At 52.0% G+C, this 19,383-nt stretch overlaps 2 protein-coding genes across 3 annotated transcripts; both read left to right on the top strand.

The window, feature by feature from the left end:
* Nucleotides 1–2,983: 2,983 nt before the first annotated feature.
* Nucleotides 2,984–10,365, top strand: Znf304 (zinc finger protein 304). 2 transcript variants are annotated; one of them, XM_042683125.1, is made up of 3 exons: nt 2,984–3,145; nt 3,867–3,993; nt 8,327–10,365. In XM_042683125.1, exons 1-3 carry the CDS (start codon nt 3,086–3,088, stop codon nt 10,351–10,353), a joined length of 2,214 nt encoding a protein of 737 aa, XP_042539059.1. In that variant the 5' UTR covers nt 2,984–3,085; the 3' UTR covers nt 10,354–10,365. The 2 variants fall into 2 exon arrangements, with proteins under 2 accessions (XP_042539059.1, XP_042539060.1); XM_042683126.1 differs by having other exon boundaries at nt 3,068–3,145; nt 3,681–3,993.
* Nucleotides 10,366–12,210: 1,845 nt separating this feature from the next.
* On the top strand, nt 12,211–18,081 carry LOC122110548 (zinc finger protein 17-like). The gene is made up of 4 exons (XM_042683128.1): nt 12,211–12,270; nt 13,548–13,587; nt 14,967–15,096; nt 16,015–18,081. The coding sequence occupies exons 2-4, from the start codon at nt 13,573–13,575 to the stop codon at nt 17,787–17,789; spliced, it is 1,920 nt and encodes a 639-aa protein (XP_042539062.1). The 5' UTR covers nt 12,211–12,270; nt 13,548–13,572; the 3' UTR covers nt 17,790–18,081.
* The last annotated feature ends 1,302 nt before the right edge of the window (nt 18,082–19,383 follow it).

Raw genomic sequence — 19,383 nt, 5'->3', positions numbered from 1 at the left:
TTTCTGAGGCAATACTAGTGCCCTCTCCTGCCAGTTGGGCAGGGTGCTTTTCTCCTCATGCGTATTTGTTCTTATAATGTTGGTAGCATTCTCCAGTGAAGCACATGGGGCTGGAAGATGTTTAATTGTGTATTTATTTTATTTAAACATAGAGAACTATTGTGTGTTTCATATTGAATGAACTTTTATGGTTTTATGCAAACTTCTAATTTGTTTGAAGTGTATTCCCTTATTATCCTTTGGATAATAGCAGGATCTATACTGTGTGCTGCTTCATTCCTAATAACAGAAGTTTATCCATTCATCTCTGATCTTTGTAATCTTAGACCTGTATCCATTTTTCTTGGTCATATCAATTAATCAGCACTTTGTAATAGCGTTTTTGTTTTTTCTCTACTTCCAATTTCACTGATTTCTCTGAAGTACATTATAACCTGTGTTTTATTTGCTTAGTATCTGGTTCTGAGTAATTTCTTGAGGTGGATGTTTATAGATTATTGCTTTTAGGCTTTTTCCTTTTTCTTTTTCCATTGGTCCTGCAGCTTGAACTCAGGGCTTGGGTGCTATTCTTGAGCTCTTTTTGCTCAAGACTAGCGCTCTACCACTCTGAGCCACAGCACCACTTCCAGTTTTGGAATGGTTAATTAGAGATAAGAGTCTCATGGGAGACTTTACTGCCCATGCTGGCTTTGAACCACCATCCTCAGATTTCAGCCTCCTGTGTAGCTAGGATTACAGGCATGAGCCACTGGCACCCAGCTGAAGTTCACGCCTTCTAAACCCAAATGTATCCTTCACTGGGAGTAATGCCTTTCCACTTGTGAAAGGTCTGCCATTGGTATAGCCATATCATTCTTTTTCTTCTAGAAGCACCTTTATGTTTCTTTCCTGAAGGCTGTTTTTGTGTGGTGCAGGATTCGGGGAGGGCAGATCTCTTCTTTTAGTACTAATGTCTATTCCTTCTGCTCACCACTATTTCTGATGAGTTTATTTGAACTTGTAATGTTTATAGAGTCTGGGAATTGTATGGTGCACACCTGTAATCACAGCTATTCGAGAAGTAAAGATTAGGAGTCAGCCCAGGTTTTTTGTGAGCAAGATCCCCATCTCATTCAGGACGGGTATGGTGGTATGCACCTGTCATTTCAGCTGTGAGACAGGCATATGTTGACTGAGGCTAGCCCCAGGTTAAAATTCTTTTTTTTGGGGGGGGGGGGTCCGGTCATGGGGCCTGAACTCTGGGCCTGGGCAGTGCTGTCCCTCATGTCTTCAGCTCAAGGCTAGCTCTCTACCACTTGAGCCACAGCGCCACTTCCAGCTTTTTTTTCTTTTTGCTTATGTGGTGCTGAGGAATCGAACCCAGGGCCTCATGAATGCAAGGCAAGCACTCTACTACTGAGCCACCTTCCCAGCCCCCCCCAGATTAAAATTCAATACCTTGCCTGAAAAAAAAATAAAGGCTTAAGTGGAGTATCTGCCTAACAGCAAGTCTGAGGCCCTCCCTGTGTAAAGACAATAGTATACCACAATAAAGTGTGTGCAGACTTACTCTCACAGATTTGTGTTTTTCACTTGGAAGCAGTGGGTGCAGTCGTCCCCACTAGCTGAAGCGGTCTACAGAAACATGCTGAGTGAGACCTAGGGGAACCTGATCTGGTATGAACCCAGCCCACCTTGCATTCAGACTCCAGCCCACAGATGGCCTCTCCTTGGTAGAAATCTGGTCTCTGTCTCCAGTGCTTGGGGATGGGGTACTTTGCTTTTCAAAAACTTAAATGTTCACAGAATTTTTTTTAATGTTTGTTACAAGCAAAAGCTCTGTTTATTTGCCCGTTTCACAAATGAACAGTCTCAGCTAAATGGACAGTTTGTTTTGTCTCTTTTGGATGGATAGTGAGCAGGGACCTGACCTGCATGTTATCTTCATGCTCTGTGCCTTTGCTCTGACTTATTACTGGATAATATGATGGCAATCTGTATCTACTTGCTCTCCACTCAATTTAGAGATCCAGCTTTCATTTTTTGATTTTTTTTTTTTGGGGGGGGGGTCTGGTCATGGGTCCTGAACTCTGGGCCTGGGCGCTGTCCCTCAGCTCTTCAGCTCAAGGCTAGTGCGCTACCACTTGAGCCACAGCACCACTTCCGGCTTTTTTTCCCTGCTTATGTGGTGCTGAGGAATCAAGCCCAGGGCCTCATGCATGCAAGCATGCTACCACTGAGCCACCTTCCCAGCCCCTTTTTGATGTTTTTAATATCCAGATTCCCTGAGAAAAAATGTGTGGCATTTATCTGTGTTGGGCTTATTTTTCATTTTTTTTTTTGCCAGGCCTGGGGCTTGAACCCTGGGCCTGGGCGCTGTCCCTGAGCTTCTTTCTGCTCAAGTCAAAAAAAAAGAAAAGAAAAAAAGCACCTGAGCCATGGCACCACTTCTGGCTTTTTCTCATTTATTGGAGAAGAGAGTCTTACGGACTTTCCTGCCTGGGCTGGCTTCCAAGCGTGATCCTCAGGTCTCGGCCTCCAGAGGTAGCCAGGATTTCAAGCCTGAGGCACAGGCGCCTCCACGTTACTACAGATGACCGGCGGTTGTTCTTCATGGTCGTGCAGGATAGAGCCGCGTGGTGTCGATAGGCTGGGAGTAGTCTGTGGCTGGGTACCAGGGTGACATGACAGCCGGGTCGCGGTGCCACGGGGCCCGCCCGAGGGGCTCGCCGCCCCTGGCGCTGCTCCTGCCGTTCATTTCGGGGTCCGCCGCCTTCGTTCCCTTGACACCGCCCTGACCGGCCGCGGGGCCCTGGACGCGGCTCCCGCACGGGGAGCCCCTCCCCGCTCATCCCGCAGCAGCTGCCCGCCCTGGAGGAGCCGCCCCAGTCCAGTGTCCGCCGGGCTCCGCGCGCCCGGGGCGAGACTTCCGTCGCCGGCCTTCTGACGCCTTAGTCCGGAGCCGGAAGTGCCTGCGAACTCGTGTGCTTCCCGGCCGGGCGTCCTCTAGCGAGCGGGGGCGAGCTGGGGCCTCAGGGGAGAGGGCGCGGAGGGCGGCCTGGCGCCCCGGGCTCCGTCCCGGCGACTCGTCCTCTGTCCCCCCGACATGCCCGGCGCGGCGGACGCTGAGCGCTGCCCAGGGTCTCCACCCATGGACACGGTCCAGGTGAATAGCGGTGCTTTCTGCATGTGGGGGTGGCCGGGCCAGTGAAGACGAGCACGAAACCTGGACACCGAGTTGGAGGCTCCGGGAACCTCGGGTCTCTAGACCCTAGAGACCGTGTAGACGGCCGGAGTCCGGCCCAGAATGGTGGTCTGGGAGCCCGGGCGGGTTGGGGGGGGGGCTGAGACTCGGGGCTGGGCGGCTGCAGTATGGAGGAAAAGGGTAGCTCTAGGACCTGGATGCAATCCACTGTCACAGCCCCGATGTCTGTGGATGGTTGTCTGGCGGTAGGGAAGGAAGAAACTTGGTGGTTTCTTAAGCAGGATGACCAGATTTCTCAGGGAGATCTCCGTGCCCCTGGATTCGTGGATTCTGTCCTGTCTGCACTTAAGTCTAGGGCCTTGAGTTCAGGACAGGCCTCTTCACTGCTGTTGCCTGTGAAATGAGGACTAGAAGAGTGCAGGAAGCTAGAGCGTGGGGAAGCCTCCTGCCGGACCAAGTGTTCAGACATAATTTTCTGCACATTTGCCTGGTTCAGCTCTGAGCGGGATACGGTGGTAAAAGGGTCGTGAGGAAGAGAAGAGGCTTCAGTGGTGCCAATTCCTGCTCTGTTCTTTTGAGTATAAGGAGGAGAAGAACTGAAGGCTGGTGCATGTGAGTGGACAGCCTGTGGGGTGGAAGATGTAGCCTCTGGCCCTAACCATCCCTCTCACCATCATGCTAGGGTTGTGTGACCTTCCAGGATGTGTTTGTGAGCTTTTCCAGGGAGGAGTGGGAACTCCTTAACAAAGCCCAGAAAGTCCTGTACTTTGATGTGATGCTGGAGATCTTTGCACTTGCGGCGATACCTGGTAAGTCTCACCTAGTGATCTATTGCTGCCTGAAAATTGTCCTGAAATTTGTTTGTTTATGTTGTCAGTCAGGGAGCTTGAACTCAGGACCTGGGCACTGACCCTCAGCTCTTTTGCTCAAGGCTAATGTTCTACCACTTTGAGTCACAGCTCTGCTTCTAGATAAGAGTGTCCTGGGGACTTTCCTTCCCCAGTGGCTGGCTTTGAACCACAATCCTACTGAGTAGTTAGGATGACAGGCGTGGGCCACCAGTGCCCAGTCTCTGTCCTCAAATTTAATGGCTTAAAACACCAAAAGCCATGACCTCAGTTTTGGTGCCTCAGGACTCTGCTCAGCGCTCTTGTGGGTGCTGTGGGCCCCGTCTCTCTTGTGAGCCTTCAGGCAGGCTGTCAACCTATGTGGCCTGTCTGGGCCAGAATCCACTCACAAGCATGGTGCAGGGCCACTATTTCCTTGCTGGCTGTTGGCAGTAGACTCTGTTTCTTATCATGCTACCCTTTTTGGACTTTCCTCATATCATGGAGTCTGACTTCTTGTAGGCATATGAGGAAGAGATAATACCCAGGGGTAGAAGCTGTGGTGACATCTGATCCTGAAATTGACATTCATCACTTTTGGCACATTCTTTTCCTTAGAAATGAGCCAGTCCATCAAGGGTGGTGGCTCAAGCCTGTAATCCTAGCTAATTGGAAGATGGAGGTCAAGGGTTCATGTTTAGAAGCCAGCCTGGTGTAAGAGTTTGTGAGACTAGGTCTTGGTCAGTGGCTAGGCACCATGGTGTGTGCCTATCAGCCCAGAAAGAGAGGGAAACATAGGAAGAATTGTAGTCTCAGCTGGCATTGACATAAAGCCAGACCCTGTGTTGAAAATGAAGTAGGCCTTGAGAGGAGAAGCTGAGACAGCTACTTTACAGGCTTTGTTTTTGTTTTAAGGATTTTAGGAAAAACAAACAAACAAAAACCTTGGCTCCAACCAGCCCAGTTCTTGGAATGAAAAGAATGCCTCTAGGTCCCCCCCTCCCCTTAACAATTTAACCCACCTTCATTGTTCTGTTTAAGACTGACCAGATTAAACAGATAGCCTGTAATCTGGCTCGTGCTGGCGTGTTACTGTAAACTCCACCTTTTTCACATGCTTATGTTAAACTCCTTTGTGTATGTTTACCTTAAGCTCCGCTTTACCTTTGAATTCGTGAGTCATTTAAACCAAAAGTGATAGGCTGGTTTAAACAGCCATTATGTGACAAAGTGTAACCTCATTGGCCACCTGCGTGTGGTCTGGTATGACTGTGCAATCTTTTGGGTGAGTGAAAATCTCATTGATCGCCTACGTGACCAGGCTTCACCTTGTGATTTTTGCCTTTAAAAACCTAAGCGTGGGCCGCTCGGGGTCGCAGTATCAGCTCCTGAGCCTGTGCTGCGGCCCTGGCCGGTCAGTGTAGGAACCTTCTCAATAAAGTTGCTTCTTTAATATCAACTTTGTTGCGGTGGGCTCTGTCACTCTGGACAACTAGGTGGGCTTGCCTGCCTGAGTAGGGGTCTTCCTACTACAAAAACAGTGTGAAAAAGGACTGAATAAATGGTTAGATTGATAGTGGATATGCTTAGCAATTGTGAGGCCCTGAGTTCAAAGCCTCATTACTGCCAAAATGAGTAAGTGAATGGATGAACAGGTGAATGAGCCTGTCAGTGCATGCTTTAATGAGGGACACAGGTGTTGTGAGAAGAATCACAGGTAGCCATTTTGAGGGTGCTATCTACCAGCCTTCTAGCCCAACCTTGATGGAGTTTGATTGTCTCCCGGGGACATCCCTTCCTGTTCAGCCCGACCTCTGCCTGATTTCCTTTTCCTGTTCCCACAATAGGTACTGTTTTCCAGGGATTTGACTGTGTGCCCTTCTTGAGTAGTCCCGCCAAACTTTACCACACTCTTTCTGCATTTTTTATTTGCTGACGACTTCACCTGTCCCTCACTGATCATTTTCAGAGTCTGAGTTTGCCCTTAGCTAGAGTTCCTAATGTAGACGCAGGACTTTTCTGCATGATTTGACTTGGGGGTTCTTTTGTTGTTGTTGGTGTTAGGTTTTTAAAAAGAGGTATCTGAGTAAGAACAGCACCAGCACGCATGTGGTATTCAGGTAAGGGGTAGGTTTATTCAGTAGACCTGCTGGACCAGGCAAGGTTGGCACTCCACGTGGCTGGGAAAGGAAAGAGGAAAGAAAGAGAAAAGAGCTAGAAAAGGCAGAGAGAGCAGAAAGCTAGAAATGAACAGAGAGAGAGCCTGGGCCTGCGCTAGGCCTTATCTAGGGTATGGGCGGGGAAAGGTGTGGCCACATCAAATTCAGATGTGACCTCAGCGGATGCAGATGTGACCTCTTCCAGGTGTCCCAGTTGCCTAGGTAATGCAGGTACTGGGTGGAGACTTTGCTGCGAGGAGGGTGGAGTCTGCTCGCCATCCAGGAGTGGACCTTACTGTTGGTACTGGAGCTTGCACTCCGGGCCTCATGCTCTTGCTTGATTTACTTTTTGGCTCACAGCTGGTGCTCTCCACTGGAGCCATGCCTCCAACCCAGCATTTTTGCTGGTTACTTGGAGATAGAATCTCAAAGACTTTTCTGTCCAAGCTAGCTTTGAACAGTGGCTCTCAGATCTCAGCCTCCTGATCATCAAGGTTTATAGGCATGAGTCACCAGAGACCAACTTTTTCTTAAAAAAATATTTTATTTGACCAGGTGTCAGTGGCTTACTCTTGTAATCCTAGCTACTCAGGAGGCTGAGATCTGAAGATCCCAGTTCAAAGCCAGCCCAGGCGAGAAAGTCCATGAGACTCTTATCTCCAGTTAATCACTAGAAAACTGGAGGTGGTGCTCTGGCTCAAGTGGTAGAGTTCTAGCCTTGGGCTGAAGAGCTGAGGAACAACGCCCAGGCCAAGTTCAAGCCCCAAGACCAACAATTGTTTTTGTTTTTTTAATCAGTCTCTGGTAGCTCACACCTATAATCCTAGCTACTCAGGAGGCTGAGATAGTCCAAGCTGGAAAGTGTGAGACTTGGGGGCTGGGAAGGTGGCTCAGTGGTGGTGTTTGCCTCGCATGCATGAGGCCCTGGGTTTGATTCCTCAGCACCACATAAGCAGAAAAAGCCGCAAGTGGCTCAAGTTGTAGAGCTCCAGCCTTTAGCTGAAGAGCTGAGGGACAGAGCCTAAGCCCAGAGTTCAGGCAAGAAAGAGAGAGAGGAGTGGGGAGAGGGAGGAGGGTGAGACTCTTATTTCCAATTAACCACTAGAAAACCGGAAGTAGTACTGTGGTTCAAAGTAATAGAGCCCTAGCCTTGAGCAAAAAAGCTCAAGGACAGTGCCCAGGTCATGAGTTCAAGCTCCATGACTGACCAGAAAAAAATTGTTTTCTCTCATGTGTGCTGCCTCGGTCTCTGACTTTAGTTTCATTATAGTTTGCTTTTTAAGATCCTATGTAAACAGATTCATTGAATTAAAACTCCTTTATACAACTACTTGAATATTAAATCACAGAGCTGGGTGCCAATGGCTCACACCTGTAATCCCAGCTATTCAGGAGGCTAAGATCCGAGGATCACAGTTCAAAGTCAGCCCAGGCAGGAAAGGCCATGAAACTCTTATGTCCAATAAACCACCAGAAAACCAGAAAGGGCACCTCAAGTGGTAGAGTGCTAGCCTTGAGCTGAAGAACTGATGGACAGTACTCAGGCCCAGAGTTGAAACCCCATAACCAACCCCCCCCCCCCAAAAAAAAAAAAAGATTAAATTACAGAGGTATGGAAAACCCTGATGTATAAAGGAGGCCTGGTGAAGGCCTGGCTCACTGAATGGGAACCAAGTGGTGGAGGTAGCGTGTCAGGTTGGAGCTGTTCCAATCAGACTGTCAACTGGCCCTTTGTCCAGCAAGATACTGTTACCAAGGTTCATGATGGTCCTCACTGCTCTTTCTACCCTATTTTTGTCACTACCCACCTGTCATTCTCTCCTTGCTTCCTCCGGACATTTTTCCTGTCTCTGCCTTATAGTAGGTCACTTCTCGTAATGGTCAGAACACAGTATGCATTGTGTACATTCAAATCTTTGAGAATACTGTCAGATGTAAAGCTCACTTACACCTGCCACCAAACACCCTATGAAAACCCTTGTGCAAGGGATTCCCTCTGCTCTGCCCTGCCCTCTGTGGAGGCTGTAGTGACAGCTGACTCTTCTTAACGCTGACCTCAGCTCCCTTGGCTCTCAGCCAGCTATTTATGTGCTGAGACCACTGCTGGCTTCCGACCAAAGGGAACCAGGTTGTCACCAGCATTTCTCTGCTTTTAGGTTGCTGGTGTGAAGCAGAGGCCGGTGAGGCCCTTTCTGAGAAACATGTTTCTGTGGAAGGAGTGTCACCAATCAGGAGTCCCGAGCCAGGTGTGCGGATCCAAAATGCCTGCCTGCGTGAGGACTGGGAGGCCCTGCTGGAGCACACTGTGTGCCTGGCTGAGCACCAGGACTCATCCCTGCACACACTGCTTATCTGCGCCCCTGGTGGGAAAGGATTCTGCTGGCGCCAGAAGCGAAATTGCGGAGAGAATTCCTTCGGTGTAGACCATGCAGGGACTTGGTTGGTGAGGAGCTGTGTGGTCCACACAGTAAGGACCCCCTTTTCCTGCAGGGAAGCAGGGATGGCCGTGCAAAGCAGCTCCAGCCTCCTCAGTCACCTGACCACTCAGAGTGGAGGGAGCCCACAGCATGCCTGCGTGGAGCCATCCCCAAACGGTCTCGGGCAGCAGCATGAAGACCGTAACAGACAGGCACTTTCCACTTCCAGAGGTGATGAGAGAGCCATGCAGTTTTCAGTTCTCCTTGACAGCCAGACTGCTCGCTCTGCCGTGAGGCCCGTTAGATGCCTACCAGGTGGAATGGCATTCAAGGAAGACTCAACTCCTAGTCACAGGGGAGTTCCCGGCAGAACACCGCATGTGTGTGAGGAGTGTGGTAAGGCCTTTTCTCGCCCATCTCACCTAAAGATTCACCAGAAATGTCACACTAGAAAAGCACATTACACGTGCAGCGATTGTGGGAAGACAGTGAGCCGCAAAGACCTACTCATTCAGCACCGGAGAATCCACACAGGAGAAAGACCCTTTGAGTGCCGTGAGTGTGGCAAAGCCTTCAGACGTAAAGACACGCTTGTTCAACACCAAAGATTTCACACCGGAGAGAGGCCTTACAAGTGTGCTGAATGTGGGAAATTCTTCAGCCATAGCTCTCACCTGATCGAGCACTGTAGAATTCACACTGGAGCTAGGCCTTACCAGTGCATGGAGTGTGGGAAATTCTTTAGCCATAAGTCCAGCTTCCTTAAACATCAGAGTGTCCACTCGGGAGTGAGGTTGTATGTGTGCAGCCAGTGTGGGAAAGCCTTTGGCTGCAAAGACACCCTTGTTCAGCACGAGACAGTTCACACGGGAGCAAGGCCTTACCGGTGCACTCAGTGTGGGAAGGCCTTCAGCCGCAAAGACACACTCTCAAAGCACCGCAAGATTCACACTGGGGAGAGGCCCTATGAGTGCCATGAGTGTGGAAAGTTATTCAGACGTAGTTCCAACCTTATTGAGCACCAGAGAATTCACACTGGAGCAAAGCCTTATGAGTGCAACAAGTGTGGGAAATGCTTTAGTCACAAGTCCACCCTCATTCTACACCAGCGAGTCCACACGGGAGCAAGGCCCTACGTGTGCAATGATTGTGGGAAAGCCTACATCTGCAGCTCCCACCTCATCCAACACAAGAAGGTTCACACAGGAGCAAGGCCTTATGGGTGCACTCAGTGTGGGAAGGCCTTCAGCAGCAGAAACACACTCGCGAAGCACCGCAAGATTCACACTGGGGAGCGGCCCTATGAGTGTGGTGAGTGTGGAAAGTTATTCAGACAAAGTTCCAACCTTATGGTGCACCAGAGAATTCACACTGGAGCAAAGCCTTATGAGTGTAACAAGTGTGGGAAATGCTTTAGTCACAAGACTACCCTCATTCTACACCTGAGAGTCCACACGGGAACGAGGCCCTATGTGTGTGATGAGTGTGGGAAAGCCTATGTCAGCAGCTACCACCTCGTCCAACATAAGAAGGTCCACACAGGAACAAGATCCTATGAATGCAGCCAGTGTAGAAAACTCTTCAGGTGCAACTCCAGCCTTGTTCTCCATCAGAGAGTTCACACTGGAGAGAAGCCTTATGTTTGCCCTTGTGGGAAAGCCTACAGCAGAAAATCCAATCTCTCTCGGCACCAGAAAGTTCATGTTGGAGAAAGGTCTCATGCCCTCAGCCGTCTTGGTGATCCTTTTGTCAAATCTTTTGAGTAGCTTCCAAAAAAAAAAAAAAATTGAGAAAGGTCTTGTGTGTGCAGAAACTTTTGTTTCCTCTTCCAAGCAAATAGGAACCATTTCAGAAGTCCACTATCAGCCTGCAGGTTCGCCTCATTTGTTCTTTTATCTTTTGGGGGAGCTTTCCTTTCAGCATGGCATGTGAGAGGTTTTCATGAGAAGTGGATTTCTAAGCTGTACAGGGCTCTTGGCAGCCATCATACTATTAGAACTTGTGTTAGTCACTGTGTCCCGCTCTAGTCAGGCAGATGTTGCTCACTTCCCTATTCTTTACATGAATTTGTAAATGGGAGCACCCCAAGGGCCCTGTTTCCCCTCTTACCATTGGATTCCAAGTGGACATCATCTAGCCCTGGCCAAAAGCAACTAAGCTAGAGTCTGCTAGAAATGTTCAGCTAAGTTTTCCCTATATAGAAAATATTAACTGTGAGCATGATATCTATACATCGTTCATCTTACTGTCAGATCTCAATTTTGCAACTCCCTGTCCCATCCTGCTGTTTTTACACTGTGAGAGGGACATGTCCTAACACCCTTTACTCTTGGCTCTTTACTCTGCAGAGTGGACTGAGAAGGCAGTTGGGTTCTGCCAAGGTGAAGGGAGCCTTTATTTTTCAGTATGCTTTGATTTCATATACCCCTCTTGCCATTGTCAGATGGTGGGGACACGATTGTAAGGATTTCTCCTGAGCTCAGTGTACTTTTTTTTTGGTTGGTCGTGGGCGCTGAATTCTGGGCCTGGGCGCTGTCCCTCAGCTCTTCAGCTGAAAGTGAGCATTCTACCACTTGAGCCACAGCACCACTTCTGGTTTTCTAGTGGTTACCTGGAGATAAGAGTCTCACTGACTTTCCTGCTTGGGTTGACTTTGAACCATGATCCTTAGAGCTCAGCCTTCTGAGTAGCTAGGGTCACAGGCATGAGCCATTGGCACTTAGCCCAGTGTTCATTCTTAAGTTGCTTTTGAGATTTTCCTATATTTCTAGAAGCATTATGGATTTAGTTTTGGGGGGCTTTTGTTGTTTTTGTCAGTCAGGGGGCTTGAACTCAGGCCCTGGCCACTGTCCCTGAGCTTCTTTTGTTCAAGGCTAGCATCTTACCACTTGAGCCACAGCACCATTTCTGGCTTTTTCTGTTTATGTGGGAATGGAACCTAGGGCTTCCTGCACGCTGAGCCACATTTCTTGAATGTCACACGTTCCCTAGTTGTTGAGGGATTATTGCTGCCCAGACCTGTGCAAGGAGCAGGCTTCTGATATCCAAGGTGCTATAGGCAGGTGCTGTTGATTGCTGAGACACACCAGGAAATTGCAGAATCATAATTGATACAGAAACAAAGCAAAATGAGAAAGGCCATGGAAGAGATTTGTATATAATTTTTTCTTTTTTCTTTTCCAGTCCTGGGTCTTGAACTCGGGGCCTGGGCACTGTCCTTGAGCTGCTTTTGCTCAAGTCGAGCGTTCTACCACTTGAGCCACAGCGCCACTTCCGGCTTTTCCTTCCTGGTTTGTCATGCCTTGTGATCCCAGCTACTAGGGAGGCCAGGATCCTGACCCCGGGCATGACAACAGCCGCCAGCGGGCCCTGCAGGCCTAGACAGTGGTTTTCTGAAGCCTGCTAGGTCCTCCAACCCCTCGCTACTCTCTCAGCTTGGCTTTCATCTTTCCAAAATCCGGGTGGGGGACTCAGACAACTCTGCACCTTGACTGAAGCCGGGGAAGGGAGTGGGTGAAGAACTACAATACCCAGGGGCCCCTGACGCGCAGAAGCCGCTGAGCCAATGGGAGCCCAGGTTGGGCGCGTGCGCGGCGTGCCTGGGTGGGACTTCCGGGTGCGTCCTCGCTGCCGCAGCGTGCCTATCTCAGGGGGCGGTCTACAAATTTAAGGGTTCCGGAGAGGTGAGGGCGCCAAGGCTGGAGCCCGCGGAGCCTGTTACGGTCACGCGCAGCCCGTTCGGGTTCTTCCGGGGGCCCGAGTCTGGCGTGGGGCGATCTCGCGCCAGAGCCGGCGGGGAGGCGGTACGGGGAGGCCCTGTCCTGGGCCGCACGTGAAGGCCGCGGGTGGGCGCTGACGAGGTGGGGCGGAGGGGAGGCCGGGCTGGGCGGGCACCGGGGACGCCCACTCTGTCGAGTTCAGAGGGAAGAGCACAGGTTGCTCGATGGGGACATGACATGACCTGGCGCTGCCCGTCCCTCATCACCCTGGCTAGCGCCGCCGCTGGCCCGCCCACCCCCAAGAGCCCTTTTGTATCCTTCTGAGGTAGGGCTCCCTGGCCTGGGGGTCCTGATCCTCCCGTCTGCACCTCCGAAGCTGCTGAAGGTAAATATGTATTGCCAGTCCTGGGCCTTGAACCCAGGGCCTGAGCGCTGTCCCTGAGTTTGTGCTCAATGCAAGCGATCTACCACCTGAGCCACAGCTACTCTTCTGGCTTTTTCTGCTTATGTGGTACTGAGGAATCGAATTCAGGGCTTCCTGCATGCCACTAGGCCACACTCCCAGCCCCAGATTTTAAATGTTTTAAAAAGAACTTTAAAAGTGAGGGAGAAGTATGCAAATTTTCAAAATCTTCCACTTTATTTGTGTTAAAGACATACACAAAGCTTTGATTGAGAGGATCACTGTTCAAGACCAAGCAAGGGCAAAAACTTAGTGATACCTCATCTCAACAAACAAGCTGGGTGTAGCACATGTCTGTAACACTCCCCTCTCCTCCCCTCCCCCTCCCCCAGGAAATGTACATGGAGGGTCTTGGTCTAAGACTGGCCTAAAAAAAAAAAAAAAAGAACCTTTATGAAAAACAACTAAATCATAAAGGGCTGGGGCCACAGCTCAGTGGTAGCACCTCTTTAGCAAGTTTGAGGCCTGAGTTCAAGTCCAATGCTACCAAAAAAGTTCCCATGTAACAAAATTATTTTAATCCCATAGGATGTCATTTCTTATACATCATGCATATCAATTCTGTTTGATTCCAGGATGAACCTTGTGATGTGGCAGCCATTTTTGTTCTCATTTTATAGACACAGGCTCTGAGGCTTAGGGGGCCTCTGGCCTGGTCTGAAGTCTGGGAGCTGACCTGAGCTTGGGTCACTCTCTGGGCAGGCCAAAGGTGGTAGTGCAGCTCAGACGCTGAGACTGCACAGTGGCGGCCTGTTTCTCATGGCCTCCTTTTCCCCAGGGTCCCTGGAAGCAGCGCGGTGCTCATGGACCTGACACAGGTAAGGGGCAGACACCCCAGGCTGTCCCCACACTTCACCTGTGTCTTTCCTCCTCCCTTGGGCCTGGAGACCCTGTGGCTCTGCTCTGAAAGCCCGTGGGAAAGGCATGTTGAGTGGCTGGGCCCAGGAGGCTCAAGGAAGAAGAGGTGGACATGTGGGATTTGAACACGCTTCCCCTGCGGTAGCATGGAGAACTCGGAGGGACAGAGGGTGGAGACAGGACCGAAAGGATTGATGTTGAACAGAGTAGTAGCTGTGGAGGTGGGAGGAGCTGCTGGCTTCTGGATGGTTCTGTTCACCCTGGGAGGTGGAGAGTGTGGCACCAGAGAGGTGAGAAGAAGGAGGCTCACGAGTTCTCTCCAGTTCGCCTCGTCTGCACAGGCGGCCGCTGGGACTGCTGCTGTGTCCCACAGTTGATTGAATCTTGGTGGAATATGAGCAAGGAGGTATGGACTGAGTGTGTTTCAGACACTGCAAGGCTGTGGGTATCTGCTCCGTCTGAACAGAGCGGAGGTGGTCAGGATGTGGCGGGTGTGAGACTGACAGGTGGGGGAGGTGACTTTAGATTCTGGAACCTGGAAATGCAGCTGTTAGGGGAAGAGGGAGGGCTGGGAAGGTGGCTCAGTGGTAGAGCGCTTGCCTTACATGCATGAGGCCCTGGGTTCAATTCCTCAGTACCACATAAGCAGAAAAAGCCAGAAGTGGTGCTATGGCTCAAGTGGTAGAGTGCTAGCCTTGAGCTGAAGAGCGGAGGGACAGCGCCCAGGCCCAGAGTTCAGGCCCCATGACTGGCCAAAAGAAAGGGAAGAGGGAAGAGAACAGAGGGTCTGAGCTGGTGCTGGAGGCTCACACCTGTAATCCTAGATACTCAGGAGACTGAGGGCTGAGGATCATAGTTCAAAGCCAGCTTGGGCAGAAAAGTCCATGAGAAGCTTATCTCCAATAAACCACTTAGAAAAAGCCCGAAGTGGCGCTGTGGTGGTAGAGTGGGGTGTCTGAGGACGGGGTCTCACCAGGAAGGTGGTGGCAAGGCCTGGGGACTGTGGACATGAGGTAGATGCTGAGGCATGTCCATCGAAGTGAGCAGGTGGTGGTAAAGTCCTGGGGGAGCCATGAGGCTCTGAGGATTCCCCGGGTTGTGTGGCCCTTGTCACCTTCCTGAGGTCCCTGGGTTGTGTGGCTCCTGTCACCTTGCCGGATTCTCCTCTGCTTGGTTGGAAAGTGGGGTCTGCTGGAATGCTGAGGTGTGGGAGGTAAGAAAGGAGGTTCAGCTCCAGATGGAAGCCAGCATGGCTCCTCATTCATCACTGTGATTGCTAGGAAAATGCCGGTCTCTGGAGATGGCAAGCAACAGTGGCGCTGTCCTGGTTTGGTTTCAGCAGGGCTGGGTGACGTCTGAGGATGTGGCTGTGTACTTCTCCCGGGAGGAGTGGGGGCTGCTCGACGTGGCTCAGCGGCGGCTCTACTGCGACGTGATGCTGGGGAACTTCATGCTCCTGTCCTCACTGGGTGAGGCCTGGCACCTGTGGCCCTGATCCTTCCTCCTGTGAGAATGCCCCATGGCAGCTCTGTTCCCCACACCACCCTGTCGGTGTTGCTTCCTTCCCGGGTTTTCTATCAATGCTGTGGGAACCAGGGTCACATACATGGTACCTCCCCCCCCTCCACTGCCATCCTCTCCTCTCTAGGCACATCGGAGCTTGGTGCCGCCTCCTGCCTCTTCCTGTTGCCAGTGTTCTTCCAGGCTGGTCTTGCCAGGAGCCTTAGGCACCACCTGGTCACTGCTTTTGACCATTCAGAGTTTTAGGGTTCAGGTGTTCCCAGCTGTGTGGCTCTGGGTGTGTGCTAGCCATGCCTCCCCTCCCCACGCCCCCTTCTACCTAGAGCTGGGCTGGGCTGGGCTCAGACAGACAGTGGTGGGGAGCAGGCCCTGGCTTCCAGACATGGCTCCAACTCTAGCGGTGGCAAGAGAAGTGCAGGAAGTGGCCCTTGAGAGCTGGAGCTGGATGCTGGTTCCGCTGTGCCTTGGCTAGGTGGCCACACCAGCTGGCCATCTCTGCCTTTTCTCTTTGGTGTTATTTCTCCCGAGTTGTGATTGTGGGCTCTGGCTTTTGCTTCTCTCAAATCTGCTTCTATCCATGGTGGTGTTCTTGACATCTGATCAAAACTAGGGCATCTTGCATTTCAAATCATCTCTGAACACCAGATGCCTGGGATCTGGACACAGCTTCTACATGCTCATCCCCACCACCAGAGCCACAGTCAGCACGGGGGCCTGCGGAGTGGCGAGCTGGAGATGCCCACCCGGGCCAGCCCTCCTCCCAGGCCTTCTTGCTGGCCTCGCCCTTGGGCTCACTTATGAGTGCTCTGGCATGGTGGGGGGGCGGGGGGAGAGGCAGCAGCTCATCTGCATTTCTTTCCTGGTAGGTTTGTGGCACAGAGCCGGGGCTGAGCACGGTGCGTCTCGGGTCAGGACCCCAGGTCCAGGCCCGGCCTCCCGGAAGACCCGGCCCTGCGGCGCATGCGGCTTGCTCCTGAAAGCCATTCTGCACCTGGCTGCGCAGCGCGGGCCGCGACCCGGGCAGGAGCTGCGCGCGCGTCTGGAAGACCTTTACCGCCACCCGGGGCCGGCACCCCGAGTGAGTTGTCCTGGCGCTGACACGTGTGGGCCTTGGTTTCTGGAGCAGCCCCAAGGTCCCGGGGCAGAGGGGCCCCTCGTGGACAAGGCGGGTACACGGAGCCTCCAGCAGCCCGTGGGCCAAGGTGCCGGGGCGCCCCGCAGGAAGGCCCTCCGGCGCGGACAAAGCGACCCCCACGGCCAGGAAGAACGCGGGAAGGACTTCTGCCCCCAACACAGGCTTCGTGAGCACCAAAGGACCCGCCCCAGGGAAGGGCTGCATGTGTGCGGCGAGTGCGGGAGGCAGTTCAGGCACACATCCAGCCTTGCGAGGCACCAGCAGAAGCACGCATGCGTGGAGGCCTTCAAGCTCAAGTGTGGTGTCCTGGAGCAGGCGTGGATCCACCCGGTAAAGCTGGCCTTCGCGAGGAAGGCCCACCGCACGCCGCACCGCGCAGGCCTCCCCGAGGGGCGTCTGGCCCCGGGGTCTGGCTGTGAGGAGCACCTGGAAAGCCCGTCCGGGCCGCCGCCGCCCACGTGCGGCCCCTGTGGGAAGGCGCATCTCACGCAGTCCCACCTCCTCAGTTACCAGCGTGTCGACTCAGGGGAGCGGCCCCATGCGCGCGGCAGGTACAGAAAACTCTTCGCAGACAGTTCCACTCTCACGCGTGGCTGCAGTGACCGCGGGAAGCTCCTTGCGGACAGCCCCACGCTCGGCGCCCACCAGGGAGCGCACGCCGGGGAGAAGCCCTTCGCGTGTGGCGAGTGCGGGAAGCTCTTCCGCTACCGCTCCACGCTCCTGCGGCACCGCAGAGTGCACACTGGGGAGCGGCCGTTCGCGTGCAGCCAGTGCGGGAAGCTCTTCGTGGACAGCAGCACCCTGGTGACTCACCAGCGTGTGCACACCGGGGAGCGGCCGTATGCGTGCGGCCAGTGTGGGAAGCTCTTCCGGTACGGCTTCACGCTTAGCCGGCACCAGCGGCTGCACTCGGGGGAGCGACCGTTCGCCTGCGGTCAGTGCGGGAAGCTCTTCGTGGACGGCTCGGCGCTCAGCAGCCACCAGCGCGTGCACACCGGGGAGCGGCCATATGCGTGTGGCCAGTGCGGGAAGCTCTTCCGCTACCGCTCCACGCTGGACACACACCAGAGGGTGCACACAGGTGAGCGGCCCTACGAGTGTAGCGAGTGCGGGAAGTTCTTCAGACACAACTCCAACCAGATCAGACACCGCAGGAACCACCTGGGCGCCAAGCCCTACGCTTGTGGGGACTGTGGGAGAGTCTTCAGCCAGAATGCCCACCTCACCCGCCACCGCAGAGTGCACACCCGAGAGAGGAGCCATGCGTGCAGCACGTGCGGGAAGCAGTTTGTGGACAGTGCAGCACTCAGCAGCCACCAGAGGATGCACACCGGGGAGCGGCCCTTCGTGTGTGCCCAATGTGGGAAGGCCTTCAGCTACAACTCCAGCCTCATCAAGCACCGGCGGGTGCACTCTGGGGAGAGCCCTCACCAGGCTGCCCACTGCGGCAGGGCCATTCCCCTGAATGCACGCCTTGCCCAGCACCAAACGCTTCCCGCCAGATAAACAGCACACAGTACAGGATGAGTGCAAAGGCTTCTGACAGACATGTCATTTATCACAAAACTTTTCCTACCTAACGGGTGTAGGCACCAAAAAGTTAACATGGTGATGAAACCGGGGTTAGGTGTCCATTCACATTTTTGTGCAATGAATGTCCAAAAAGCCCTCTCATCTTTCTAAACAAAACCCTGTAAACAAGTGAGGCACCGCTGGCTCACACTTTAATCCTAGCAACTCAGGAGGCTGAGATCTGAGGATTGTGGTTCAAAGCCAGCCTGGGCAGGAAAGTCTGTGAGACTCTTATAGCCAATAAACCACCAGAAACCAGAAGTGGTGCTGCGGCTCGAGTGGTAGGGTGCTCTCCTTGAGCTGAAGAGCTGAGGGATAGTGCTCAGGCCCAGAGTTCAAGCCCCACAATCAGCCAAAAGAAAACCCCCCAACCCTGTAAACTTTAGAAACAACTAGTTTTCCACTACAGCCAACTCGTGACAGTTACCATTGCTACCATTAGTTCATCTATGGAAAATTAAATTTTGGTCTTATTATTTTGTGCCTTATTTCGTCTAGTGTAGTATCTTCAATGATATGGAATTGTTTTTGTACAGTGGAATTTTTGCATCGTAGACATAGCACTTCTGTGCCCTCATCCATCAGTGGATGTTTGTTGTGAGGGAGGCTGCCGTGGGTGTGGATGTTCAGGTAGCAGGAGGCCCTGCTTCAGCTCTCAGCATACACAGGAGTGGGACTGTGTGGCTCAGGGTAGTGTACACACAGACAAGCCCTTTCTGAGACAGGATCTCACTGTTGCCCTAGCTGCACTCAAACTCCAAGTCCTCCTGTCTCATTTCCTGCATACTGGGAGCCCATACTGGTGTCACTGTGCCTGACGACATTTTTTTTTTTTTTAATAGGAACTGCTGTGCAGATTTGGGAACTGGGTAGATAGTTCACAAACTGGTTGAGCAGTTAAGTCAAAACTTTTAAAAGTCTACAAATCCAAGAACAAAGTAACAGTAATATAGCTGCAAACTAAATGATGGGCATTAGTAAACAGAAATAAAGGTCTGGAAATGTGGCTCAGTGGTAGAGTGCTTGCCTAGCACGTATGAAGCCCCAGGTTTGATTTCTCAGTACCATATACACAGAAAAAGACAGGCAAAACCAAAAAAGGAAGTTTCCAGTGACAACTTGTGTTATTCCCAAATGAGCCGACATATATATGTATATGTGTGTATATATATATACATACATATATATATATATATATGTACATGTATATATATATTTATTTTTCTTTGCTAGCTGTGGGGCTTGAACCCTGGGCCTGGGTGTTGTCCCTCAGCTCTTCAGTTTGAAAGGTAACATTCTACCACTTGAGCTACAGTGCCACTTGTGGCTTTTTCTGCTTATGTGGTGCTGAGGAATCAAACCTAGGGCCTCATGCATGCGAGGCAAGCGCTCTACCACTGAGCCACCATCCCAGCCCCGAGCTGACAAATATTTAAGGACCAATTCCCCATGGCTGGTGTACCCTGTGCAGCAGCCTTACTTCTCACAAATTTCCAACATTTTCTAATAAAAATTAGTTACTGTAGGG

This window comes from Dipodomys spectabilis, unplaced genomic scaffold (genome assembly GCF_019054845.1).
Source record: "Dipodomys spectabilis isolate Male_0828 unplaced genomic scaffold, ASM1905484v1 ptg000080l, whole genome shotgun sequence".
Taxonomy (NCBI): domain Eukaryota; kingdom Metazoa; phylum Chordata; class Mammalia; order Rodentia; family Heteromyidae; genus Dipodomys; species Dipodomys spectabilis.
Note: the sequence above shows the minus strand (reverse complement) of the source record. Positions and strands in the feature narration are given on the sequence as shown.

Bases quoted from the DNA above. Each gene is read 5' to 3' on its own strand.
- Znf304 (XM_042683125.1), top strand. From the start codon at position 3,086: ATGCCCGGCGCGGCGGACGCTGAGCGCTGCCCAGGGTCTCCACCCATG. The intron at 3,146-3,866 runs GTGAATAGCGGT...CCATCATGCTAG, and splicing joins CACCCATGGACACGGTCCAG to GGTTGTGTGACCTTCCAGGA. The intron at 3,994-8,326 runs GTAAGTCTCACC...CTCTGCTTTTAG, and splicing joins TGCACTTGCGGCGATACCTG to GTTGCTGGTGTGAAGCAGAG.
- LOC122110548 (XM_042683128.1), top strand. The intron at 15,097-16,014 runs GTGAGGCCTGGC...CTTTCCTGGTAG, and splicing joins CATGCTCCTGTCCTCACTGG to GTTTGTGGCACAGAGCCGGG.